Source organism: Aquarana catesbeiana, linkage group LG03 (genome assembly GCF_042186555.1).
Source record: "Aquarana catesbeiana isolate 2022-GZ linkage group LG03, ASM4218655v1, whole genome shotgun sequence".
In the NCBI taxonomy this organism is placed as follows: domain Eukaryota; kingdom Metazoa; phylum Chordata; class Amphibia; order Anura; family Ranidae; genus Aquarana; species Aquarana catesbeiana.
Window position 1 is genome coordinate 731,285,704 of NC_133326.1, and position 12,024 is coordinate 731,297,727.

A 12,024-nucleotide genomic window follows, 5' to 3' on the forward strand; every position below is an offset into this window, starting at 1 on the left:
GCCTGGAGTGAGTAGAGGGATGTCAGGGATGAGGGGATGGGTACATGGGGTGAGGGGATGGGTGTCTGGGGTGAGTAGAGGAATGCCAGAGATAGGTACATAGGGTGAGGGGATGGGTAAATGGAGTGAAGGGATGGGTGTCTGGGGTGAGAAGAGGGATGTTGGGGATGAGGGGTTGGGTACACAGGGTGAGGGGATGGGTGTCTGGGGTGAGTAGAGGGATGTCGGGGATGAGAGGATGGGTACATGGGGTGAGGGGAAGGGTGTTTGGGGTGAGTAGAGGGATGCCAGAGATAGGTACATAGGGTGAGGGGATGGGTACATAGGGTGAAGGGATGGGTGTCTGGGATGAGAAGAGGGATGTTGGGGATGAGGGGTTGGGTACACAGGGTGAGGGGATGGGTGTCTGGGGTGAGTAGAGGGATGTCAGGGTTGAGGGGTTGGGTACATAGGGTGAGGGGATGGGTGTCTGGGGTGAGTAGAGGGATGTCGGGGTTGAGGGGATGGGTACAGAGGGTGAGGGGATGGATGTCTGGGGTGAGTAGAGGGATGTCGGGGTTGAGGGGATGGGTACATAGGGTGAGGGGATGGGTGTCTGGGGTGAGTAGAGGGATGTCGGGGTTGAGGGGATGGGTACATAGGGTGAGGGGATAGGTGTCTGGGGGTGAGTAGAGGGATGGGTACATGGGATGAGGGGATGGGTACATAGGGTGAGGGGATGGGTGTCTGGGGTGAGTAGAGGGATGTCGGGGGTGAGGGGATGGGTGTCTGGGGTGAGTAGAGGAATGTCAGGGATGAGGGGATGGGTACATGGGATGTGGGGATGGGTACATGGGGTGAGGGGATGGGTGTCTGGGGTGAGAAGTGGGATGTCAGGGATGAGGGGATGGGAGTTTGGGGTCAGTAGAGGGATGTCAGGGATGATTTTCCCAAACACTTACCGACCAGCCTGTAAAAAAACAACCATATTGTCAAAACAGAGGGTTTTGTTTTCGAACACATTTCCATAGCCTCCATTCCAACTCTTTAAATTGTCACTCTGGAATAAAATATATCTCACCTGAAGAAGATATTCCAGTCCGGGTGGAGCAATAGGAACGGGTGGAGCAACATGAACGGGTGGAGCAACAGGAACTCCAGCCATAATATCCTGCAACATATAAAAATATTGAACTTTAATATAGGTAACACCGACAGGAGTTTATGATATGAGGAGCTCAGCTATAGGTAATGGTGGAGCTCCTCTTTTGTTGATGGAGAAGCTCAGCTATGGGGAGGGTGGAGGCGCTCAGCTATGGGGGTTGGAGAAGCTTAGCAATGGGGGATAGAAGACCTCAGCTATGAGGAATGTAGGAGCTCAGCTATCGGGGATGTAGGAGTTCAACTAAGGGGGAAATAGGAGCTCAACTCTGGAGGATGGAGGAGATCAGATATGGTGGGTGGAGGAGCTTAGCTATGGAGGGCGAAGGAGCTAAGCTTAGGGAGACGGAGGAGCTCAGCTTATGGGGACAGAGGAGCTCAACTTAGTGGGACAGAAGAGCTCAGCTTAGGGGGACTGATGAGCTCAGCTTAGGGGGACCTATGAGCTCAGTTATGAGGGGTGGAGGAGCTTAGCTATGGGGGATGGAAGTATTTAGCAATTGGGGATGGAGGAGCTCAGCTTAGGGGGACAGAGGAGCTCAACTTAGGGGGACAGAGGAACTCTGCAATGGGTGAATATAGGAGCTCAACTCTGGAGGATGAAGGAGTTCAGTTATTGTGGACAGAGGAGCTCAGCTATGGGGGGTGGAGGAGCTCAGCTATGGGGATGGAAGAGCTCAGCTATGGGGATGGAAGAGCTCAGCTATGGGGATGGAGGAGCTCAGTTTAGGGGGACAGAGGAGCTCTGCTTAGGGGACAGAAGAGCTCAGCTATGGGGGACAGAGGAGCTCAGCTATGGGGATGGAGGACTTCAGCTATGGATGACAGAGGAGCTAAGCTATGGGGGATGGAGGAGCTCAGCTATGGGGATGGAGGAGTTCAGCTATGGATGACAGAGGAGCTAAGCTATGGGGGACGGAGGAGCTCAGCTTACGGGGACAGAGGAGCTCAGCTATGAGGAGTGGAGGAGCTTAGCTATGGGGGATGGAAGTGTTTAGCAATGGGGGATGGAGGAGCTCAGCTTAGGGACAGAGGAGCTGAACTTAGGGGGACAGAGGAGCTCAGCAATGGGGGATGTAGGAGCCCAACTCTGGAGGATAAAGGAGCTCAGTTATCGTGGACAGAGGAGCTCAGCTATGGGGGATGGAGGAGCTTAGCTATGGGGATGGAAGAGCTCAGCTATAGGGATGGAGGAGTTTAGCTATGGGTGACGGAGGAGCTAAGCTATGGAGAATGGAGGAGCTCAGCTTAGGGGGACAGAGGAGCTCAGCAATGGGTGAATACTGTATAGGAGCTCAACTCTGGAGGATGAAGGAGTTCAGTTATTGTGGACAGAGGAGCTCAGCTATGGGGGATGGAGGAGCTCAGCTATGGGGATGGAAGAGCTCAGCTATGGGGATGGAGGAGCTCAGTTTAGGGGGACAGAGGAGCTCTGCTTAGGGGACAGAAGAGCTCAGCTATGGGGGACAGAGGAGCTCAGCTATGGGGATGGAGGAGTTCAGCTATGGATGACAGAGGAGCTAAGCTATGGGGGATGGAGGAGCTCAGCTATGGGGATGGAGGAGTTCAGCTATGGATGACAGAGGAGCTAAGCTATGGGGGACGGAGGAGCTCAGCTTACGGGGACAGAGGAGCTCAGCTATGAGGAGTGGAGGAGCTTAGCTATGGGGGATGGAAGTGTTTAGCAATGGGGGATGGAGGAGCTCAGCTTAGGGACAGAGGAGCTGAACTTAGAGGGACAGAGGAGCTCAGCAATGGGGGATGTAGGAGCCCAACTCTGGAGGATAAAGGAGCTCAGTTATCGTGGACAGAGGAGCTCAGCTATGGGGGATGGAGGAGCTCAGCTATGGGGATGGAAGAGCTCAGCTATAGGGATGGAGGAGTTTAGCTATGGGTGACGGAGGAGCTAAGCTATGGAGAACGGAGGAGCTCAGCTTAGGGGGACAGAGGAGCTCAGCTTAGGGGGACAGAGGAGCTCAGCTATGGGGGGTGGAGGAGCTCAGCTATGGGGGATGAAGGAGCTCAACTGGTGGACAGAGGAGCTCAGCTATGGGGGACAGAGGAGCTCAGCTCGGGGGAATTGGGGAGCTCAGCTATAGAGGATGGAGGAGCTCAGCTATAGAGGATGGAGGAGCTCAGCTTAGGCGGACTGAAGAGCTCAGCTTAAGGGGAGGGAGGAGCTCAGTTTAGGGGGACGGAGAAGCTTAGCTTAGGGGGACTGAAAAGCTCATCTTAACGGGAGGGAGGAGCTCAGCTTAGGGGAACGGGGGAGCTCATGTTCACTACAATGCAAAACCCAGCTGAAGCAGGTCAGAAGGAGGTCATATGCATGTCAGAAAGAAGTTTTTATGCAGGTCAGAGGGAGTCCAAATGTAGGTTAGAGGAAGATCAAACACTGCTAAGAAAGAGTTCAAATGCAGGTTAGAAGGAGATCAAACACAGATCAAAACAAGGTCAAATGTAGATCAGAAGGAGGTCAAATGGAGGTCAGAAGGAGGTCAAATGGAGGTCAGGAGGAAGTTGTGAACTGGGACAGAGGTTTTTGGAGGGGACTAGGGGCAAGCCTCCTACCCACTGACTATGTGCCCTGGATTTTAAGGGAACACTACTCTTTGGGAGGTGTATACCTTGGGGACCCCTGCAGTGGTCTTGCTTCACATTTAAGTCCATATTTCTCCAAAACACACAGACTCTGGGAACTGGAGGACCCATATACATATTTGGGGTCTCTAGGCTCAAACCAGCAATGACTGCTTTCGACTGTGAGACTCAGAGCAGATGTTAATATAATCAGCTCAAGCTGGTGAGGGGGGTTTCCTGCTAAAGTCTGTTTATTAAGGTGTTATGTGTTTATTAAGTAGGCCTCTTCCATTGTGTGCCTTCCCATTGTTAATTGGGTCACCTATAGTTTCTATCTGTCTTCTAGTATTGTATCAACTTCACCTTGTAACCAAATTATTGTGGGATGTTATATGTTTGTTGATTAACTTACTGTTTAATTGGATTACTGGTTAATTAAGATCACTGTTAGTTGTTAGCTGTTAATTGGATTGGTGTTTGGAGTTTGCATTTTCATGCTAATATCCTCAAGAGGGGAATGTTGTCCTGTGGGGTATAAAGTCTGCCAGAAGGTTTTGGTTAGCAGGAGGTACTGTTTGGTGGAAGGAAGCACCCAAGCAGGGTGCCAAGCGGTTCCATCACAGAGGTCAAATGCAGGTCAGGGGGAGGTCAAAGAGAGGTCAGAAACAGGTCAAATGCAGGTCAGAAGGAGCTCAAATGCAGGTCAGGATGAGGTCAAATTTACAGCAGGACAAAAGGAGATTAAATGCAGGTCAAGTGCACCTTTCAATTAATTCTGATTGATGCCAGAAGCTTCTTATACTCATGTCAAACTGATACCTTTGTCACAAGCCCAAAACCCATCCACACAGGGCCTTTCTGGGTGATCTTAAAGAAGAGATATCCTCTGCTCGGGTCTTTGAGTAACTAGGTAACGTGTTTGGGGCTCCCGCCTCCTTTGTTGAACCAATATGAGAATTTGTTTTCTAACTACTACTTTAGCGGGAGTGGAAAGAATGTTTGTGAAGTAAGGTGCAATGTACCCCTTCTCAAATTCCCTGTATAACACAATCCCTCAATACATTGTAACAATATTTACACCCGGGGTGTGCCCGTAAGATGTCTTTGGTGAGCTACTGAGGACTGAATGGATTTGTCTGAAAATTAATTTTATTATACTTAGACAAATAACTGAAAACTCATCTCTTTATAACATCTGATATTACATGAGAATAATAATAAAAGATGATGTATGAAGGGAAGATATTGCCCCCCGGTGATGTGTATATTGGGCTCAGTGTAGACTCTAGATGGAGGTTCAACACCTACAAAAGGCTCTCCATCTAGATCTCTATACAATCCATAAGTGTCAATATATCTATGTGTATATGGAGCTCAGTTTAGACTCTGAAAGGACCCTTTTACTAGTTCTCCATACAATCCATACATTGGAGATCTAAAGTGATGGTAGCAGATGACAATATACTGTATTTATGTGTATATGGGGCTCAGTGTAGACTATCACTAGTTCTCCATACAATCCAAACATTGTAGCTGGAGATCTGAAGTGATGACATAAAAATTCTTTGTAGCATTAGAACTTGTTGGTTGATTTTTTGACATCTCAGTTCCTCATACCCCCCCTCTTTAATTATTGTCCCAGAGAGAGGCAACAGGAAGTCAGAAGAAAGCTCACCACAGTGAGGGAATTCCCCTCTTAGGTGTCAGAGGAGCATGTCCCACCATTGGAAGGTGTCTCCTCACCTTGTATTCGGGTGACAACTCTAAAATGAAGGATTTTCCATCGCTGATAGTCACCCGGATAATAAGAGGGTGAATTCCCCCAGAAGGGACACAGATGACAATAAAAAAACTCACACAAGAACCCAATAGGTGCTGGATTCAGATTGTCTATGAGGCACTGGAATTGTCACTGGTTTCACTGGGTGCAGATCGGCAGCACTCCACAAAATGGGGACCACCCTAAGGATGAAGGGAAAGGACCCCGAGCTGAGAATCCACGCAGATAAAATCCTATGAGAGCACCAAATTAATGACCAAAGGTCCAAGGAAATTAATGGTAACATTGATTCATAGCAGAACATAAAAGTCATGAATATACCTGTGTAGCAATGTGGACTACAATTGCAAAGCATAGCGATACCCCGTCATTTCTATATACTGTATTGTTCCTCTAGTGCCCAGCATCACTAACTGACATCATATCTGTGAGCCAAACCAAAGGGATTGTGGGATTAATGGTTCCTCAGAGTGGAAATTGCTCCGTATGACTATGCACCCGGACTACATATCCCAGGGATCTTTGCTACCATCAGAGAGAATGCTGGGAGGAGCAATAAAAGAAGCCAGAGACCCGCCCCACGCTCTCTTCCTCCTGGGCCTGGTGTGTGACGGACCTCTCTGTTCAGGGAGGGTGAGGTCGAGACCTACCACGCAGTGTACGACATTCCAATCCAGCCGAGAAGGACCTACCACTGCTTGCTGTTCATCAGACATCTATCCAGCACCTTTCTGATCGCCTGACAACCCGCGCTTCCTGCTTCACATCAGATGATCGTTGTGAGCTGATCCGCTGCAAGGACACCTCTACGGGAACCACTGTTCTTAAGGCATTGAATCGGCCTGGTCATTGGTGAGAGGGCAATTGCCCACCTTTGCAAACCTTTCTTTGTTGCTTCACTGAGACACTGTGTACAGACAGCTTTACCCTGGGGAAACACCTTACTGCATTTCTAGCTGAACATTGTACATAGACACCCGTCGTATCAACCCTTTCAAGAAATACCATTGCCTTGTTGCTGCACCTTATTGGATATACAGTGCCTTGCAAAAGTATTCACCCCCTTGGCTTTTTACCTATTTTGTTACATTACAGCCTTTAGTTCAATGTTTTTTTAATATGAATTGTATGTGATGGATCAGAACACAATAGTCTAAGTTGGTGAAGTAAAATTAGAAAAATATATGCATAAAACTATTTTTCAGAAATAAAAAACGGATAATTGGCAGGTGCCTATGTATTCACCCCCTTTGTTATAAAGCCCATAAAAGTTCTGGTGCAACCAATTACCTTCAGAAGTCACATAATTAGTGAAATGATGTCCACCTGTGTGCAATCTAAGTGTCACATGATATGTCATTACATATACACACCTTTATGAAAGGCCCCAGAGGCTGCAACACCTAAGCAGGAGGCACCACTAACCAAACACTGCCATGAAGACCAGGGAACTCTCCAAACAAGTAAGGGACAATGTAGTTGAGAAGTACAATTCAGGGTTAGGTTATAAAAAAATATCCAAATCTTTGATGATTCCTAGGAGCACCATCAAAACTATCATAACCAAATGGAAAGAACATGGCACAACAGCAAACCTGCCAAGAGACGGCCTGCACACTAAAACTCACAGACCGGGCAAGGAGGGCATTAATCAGAGAGGCAGCACAGAGACCTAAGGTAACCCTGGAGGAGCTGCAGATTTCCACAGCAGAGACTGGAGTATCTGTACAAAGGACGTCAATAAGCCGTACGCTCCATAGAGTTTGGCTTTATGGCAGAGTGGCCAGAAGAAAGCCATTACTTTCAGCAAAAAACAAAATGGCACGTTTTGAGTTTGCGAAAAAGGCATGTGGGAGACTCCCAAAATGTATGGAGGAAGCGTGGTTTGCCTCGGAGGAAGATGGCTGCTTAGACCTCGAGCTCCGCCAGACAGCAGCCTAATCTGAGCAACAAAGGAGGATCCAAGCAATGATTCAGGTTCCTAGCATGGGTACCTCATCCAATGGGAACTCTGCTACCAGGTCCCGTTCACCCCGGGGCGTGAGCGGCCCAATCAGTCAGAATATCCCGGAGATCTCCTGGATGCAGACCGGCAACATGGCGGCGCATTTTCTGACACATGCTTCAGCGCCGAGCCACACCGCTAACAACCCGATGCCTGCCAATCCACCTCCCTCCCTCGCGGAGGGACACATGCACTCAACGCAGCAGCCGAGCCTAAATGACCTCCGGACCATAGCAGCGGATATTAAAGACACCTTGTCTGCGGCCATCACTAATCCCTGCCATCACATTCAGACACTGGTGGGCAGAGTGCACGAAGTGGAACAAACGGCGGCACCCCAACACAAGGAGATGCGGAAGATCTGCCATGGTGTGGACACACACACCTTACAACTAAGGGACCTCCAAAGACACATGGAGGATCTAGACAACCGAGGGAGATGCCACAACTTAAGAGTAAGAGGCCTGCCTGAAATGGTTGAACCCGAGCAAATCCTCCCCACCGTAGTGGGGTTGTTTAACCACCTCCTGGACAGATCTCTGGCTACCCCCATACACATGGAACGTATCCACAGAGCCCTCAGGCCACGAGGTAGAGATACAGACCCACCGTGTGACATTGTTTGTTGCCGGATCAATTTCAAACTTAGACTAAGAACTAAGATGTCCTCAGGAAGGCCCGCCACAGCATACAACTGACACATGAGGGGAATGACATCCATATTTATCAAGACTCCTCACGATCACACTAAAACACCATAAAGATCTCAGACCTTGCCTGGATGTCGTTTGTCCTTAGAACCAGAGGTATCCATCACCAATGGAAATTTCCATTCTGCCTATTTGCCACTCACCAGGGGCAAGCAGCTCTACTAAGGGGTCCAGAGGAACTGGATGCATTTTGTGCAACTCTTGACATACCGAGAGTCGAGGTTCCAAATTGGTATGTGAATTTCCAGATCCCCGGAGTGCGATACTTCCCAGAAAGAGCAGAACCGATGGAAGCACAAGAGGTGAGCTACCGAAGACACCGCTCACCATCTGACACGAGACCCAGTCCTACACCAACGGCTCATCACCAATACTCGAGCCCTACGAAAGCTTGCTTACCCCACAGGGCATGCCGAGACAAGTAAAATAGCGTCAGTAACCAACCTTCAGGACAGTTAAGTATTGAACCCTTCATTATTTTCTGTTTTTTTTTTTTCGGTTTCTTTTTTTTTTGTAGTTTTTTTTTTGGCACGTTTTGTTGCTATCCTGATGCACCCAGGAGTTGCGAAGTTTGCTATAGCACTGTTCCCAACTCCAATATGGGTGATTCCTACTCACCATTGCTCAAAAACATACTTACCAGTAGGGATGAGCTTCGAGTTCGAGTCAAACTCATGTTCAACTTGAACACCGGTTGTTTGCCAGTTCGCTGAACAGCGAACAATTTGGGGTGTTCACAGCTAATTCAAAAGCCGCGGAACACCCTTTAAAAGTCTATGGGAGAAATCAAAAGTGCTAATTTTAAAGGCTTATATGCATGGTATTGTCATAAAAAGTGTTTGGGGACCTAGGTCCTACCGCAGGGGACATGGATCAATGCAAACAAAAGTTTTAAAAACGGGCGTTTTTCCAGGAGCAGTGATTTTAATAATGCTTAAAGTCAAACAATAAAAGTGTAACATTCCTTTAAATTTCGTACCTGGGGGGTGTCTATAGTATGCCTGTAAAGGGGCGCATGTTTCCCGTGTTTAGAACAGTCTGACAGCAAAATGACATTTCAAAGGAAAAAAAGTCATTTAAAACTACTTGCGGCTATTAATGAATTGCCGGTCCGACAATACACATAAAAGTTCATTGATAAAAACGGCAGGGGAATTCCCCATAGGGGAACCCCAAACCAAAATTTAAAAAAAAAATGATGTGGGGGGTCCCCCTAAATTCCATACCAGGCCCTTCAGGTCTGGTATGGATATTAAGAGGAACCCCAGCCAAAATGAACAAAAAAAAATGGCGTGGGGTCCCCCTCAAAATCTATACCAGACCCTTCAGGTCTGGATTTTAAGGGGAACCCTGCGCCAAAATTAAAAAAAAAAATTGCGTGGGGTCTCCCCAAAAATCCATACCAGACCCTTATCCGAGCACGCAACCTGGCAGGCCGGAGGAAAAGAGGGGGGACGAGAGAGCGCCCCCCCTCCTGAACCGTACCAGGCCACATGCCCTCAACATTGGGAGGGTGCTTTGGGGTAGCCCCCAAAACACCTTGTCCCCATGTTGATGGGGACAAGGGCCTCATCCCCATAACCCTTGCCCGGTGGTTGTGGGGGTCTGCGGGCGGGGGGCTTATTGGAATCTGGAAGCCCCCTTTAACAAGGGGACCCCCAGATTCCGGCCCTCCCCCCCTGTGTGAAATGGTAAGGGGGTGCAAAAGTACCCCTACCATTTCACAAAAAAAGTGTCAAAAATGTTAAAAATGACAAGAGACAGTTTTGACAATTCCTTTATTTAAATGCTTCTTCTTTGTTCTTTCTTCTATCTTCTATCTTCTTTCTTCTATCCTCTATCTTTTTTCTTCCTTTGGTTTCTTCCTCCATCTTCTTCTTCTTCTAGTTCTTCTGGTTCTTCTGGTTCTTCCTCCAGTGTTCTCGTCCGGCATCTTCCTCCGCGGCGCCGGCGTCTTCTTCCCTTCGTCTTCTGGGCCGCTCCGCATCCAGCATGATGGGAGGCTCTTGCTGTGTAACGCTTCTCCTCTTCTGGCGGTTCTTAAATAATGGAGAACGGGGACACCCAGTGACCCGGCCCCCCTCTGATGCACGGTGACTTGATTATTCATGTTCGTGTCCCATAGACTTTAATGGTGTTCGCGTGTTTGAACAAATTTTTTGCCTGTTCGCATGTTCTGGTGCGAACCGAACAGGGGGGTGTTCGGCTCATCCCTTCTTACCAGGTGAAGCCCTCTTGGCCACCAGCTGTTGACCACCTCAGGACTAATCCTGCCCACACGCCACTCTGTGACCTCACAAGGGAATCTCAGCCAAATAGCAGCTTCATACCCCAGCCGCATAACCCCAGCCCTGATCCAGTCCCCTGTCACTTGGATCTGACGTGGCACACCACTACATGCGAAAAAAAATGGACATGCACTTACTCGGGGGGTGCGTTCCCTACTGAACTAGACATGATGCCGGGCCTATGCTTACCTCTTACCCAAGAACATGCAATCCTAACTGGACACAATATCGATGCACTGGAACACTGGTTGCACTTCCACTATCCCTGGCACCATACCAAACTTCGAAGATGTCAGAGGGAGACCCATCATGAATGGTTGATACTGGACTGCTCAGCTGATCAGTTTGCCCCTTTGTTACTTATCCAAAATGACATAAAGTAAAAGGTGCATCTCCTCCCCAAAAGAAGACCAGTACACCGCCCCATTGCTCTACTACCCTTGCATCTAGTCCACGCAAGTATGACCCACGAATTCCATTTTAAGGTAACTATGCCTAAACCTCCCATTTAAAAGATAGGCCTATGCCCAACCTTGCAGACATGCAGATCAGCCTGACAGCCGAGAGCTTGAACGATGCATGATAAGACATTTCGCCCTAATGCCTACCCTCGCCCCTACACACCAGACGCAATAGAGGGGAATGTATAATGTATACTATACACCGCTTAGGTTATCAGATGCCCAATGCTCCTGCACTATTGTGATGAAAGATGATAATGATCGGATGTTTTGCTCCCTACTTGTGCTCTCTATTTGCACAAAAGCAAAAAAAAAATGTAATTTACCGCTTTGCCGGCGGTATAGCCGCACTGCCCCATTCATTTCAATGGGCAGGGGCGGTGAAGGAGCGGTATACACACCGCTCCAAAGATGCTGCTAGCAGGACTTTTTTTACCATCCTGCTAGCACACTGCTCAAGTGTGAAAGCCCTTGGATGAACAGACGGAACAAGTCTGCGGAAACCTCGAATACAGCTTGCCTTCATGAGTTGCATTATCAGAACTCGAGCCAACCAAAACTGTGTTACAGAAGTTCCATCTTAGACGGAAAACCTGAGGTAAGAGGTTACCACAAGCACCACAAACCACTGCTGATCACCTACCCCTAACTGGGTAATAGTTCATCTGTTCCGACATCACCACCCCGATTGTGCTCAGGAGGAGCCCTCCCCACCATTAACCCCCAAGGCATATGCTGTACAAACCCCCTAATTACGGAATGCACACTCTCCAGGTTTCCAAAAACTGGAAATACAGCATTGATAGCTCTAATCAGGGTTCTGCTAGTGCGACAATGGAAGGCTAAAGACCGCATCAGTATTCCCTATAATCCCTCAGTTCCTTATGTACTCTATACTTGTTATCATTTATTTTTGAAACATTTGTTAATGTTTGAAATAGACCTTGTCTTGGTTGCTTAGTCTTGTTTAGTCTAGCTTACCTGTACTCTTGTTCGTTACCACACATTTTCTCCACATGGTTCACAAGCATTCGATCGTACACATGTGAATACAAACACC

General features: G+C 48.2%; 1 protein-coding gene across 1 annotated transcript in view; it reads right to left on the reverse strand.

The window, feature by feature from the left end:
- Window positions 1-12,024, reverse strand: part of LOC141133817 (uncharacterized) — a 140,474-nt gene that overhangs the window by 120,772 nt on the left and 7,678 nt on the right. Inside the window, exon 2 of the mRNA XM_073623374.1 lies at window positions 1,061-1,150. Coding sequence (XP_073479475.1) covers window positions 1,061-1,144 — 84 coding nt within the window. The 5' untranslated portion in view covers window positions 1,145-1,150. The remainder of the gene's footprint in view (window positions 1-1,060; window positions 1,151-12,024) is intronic.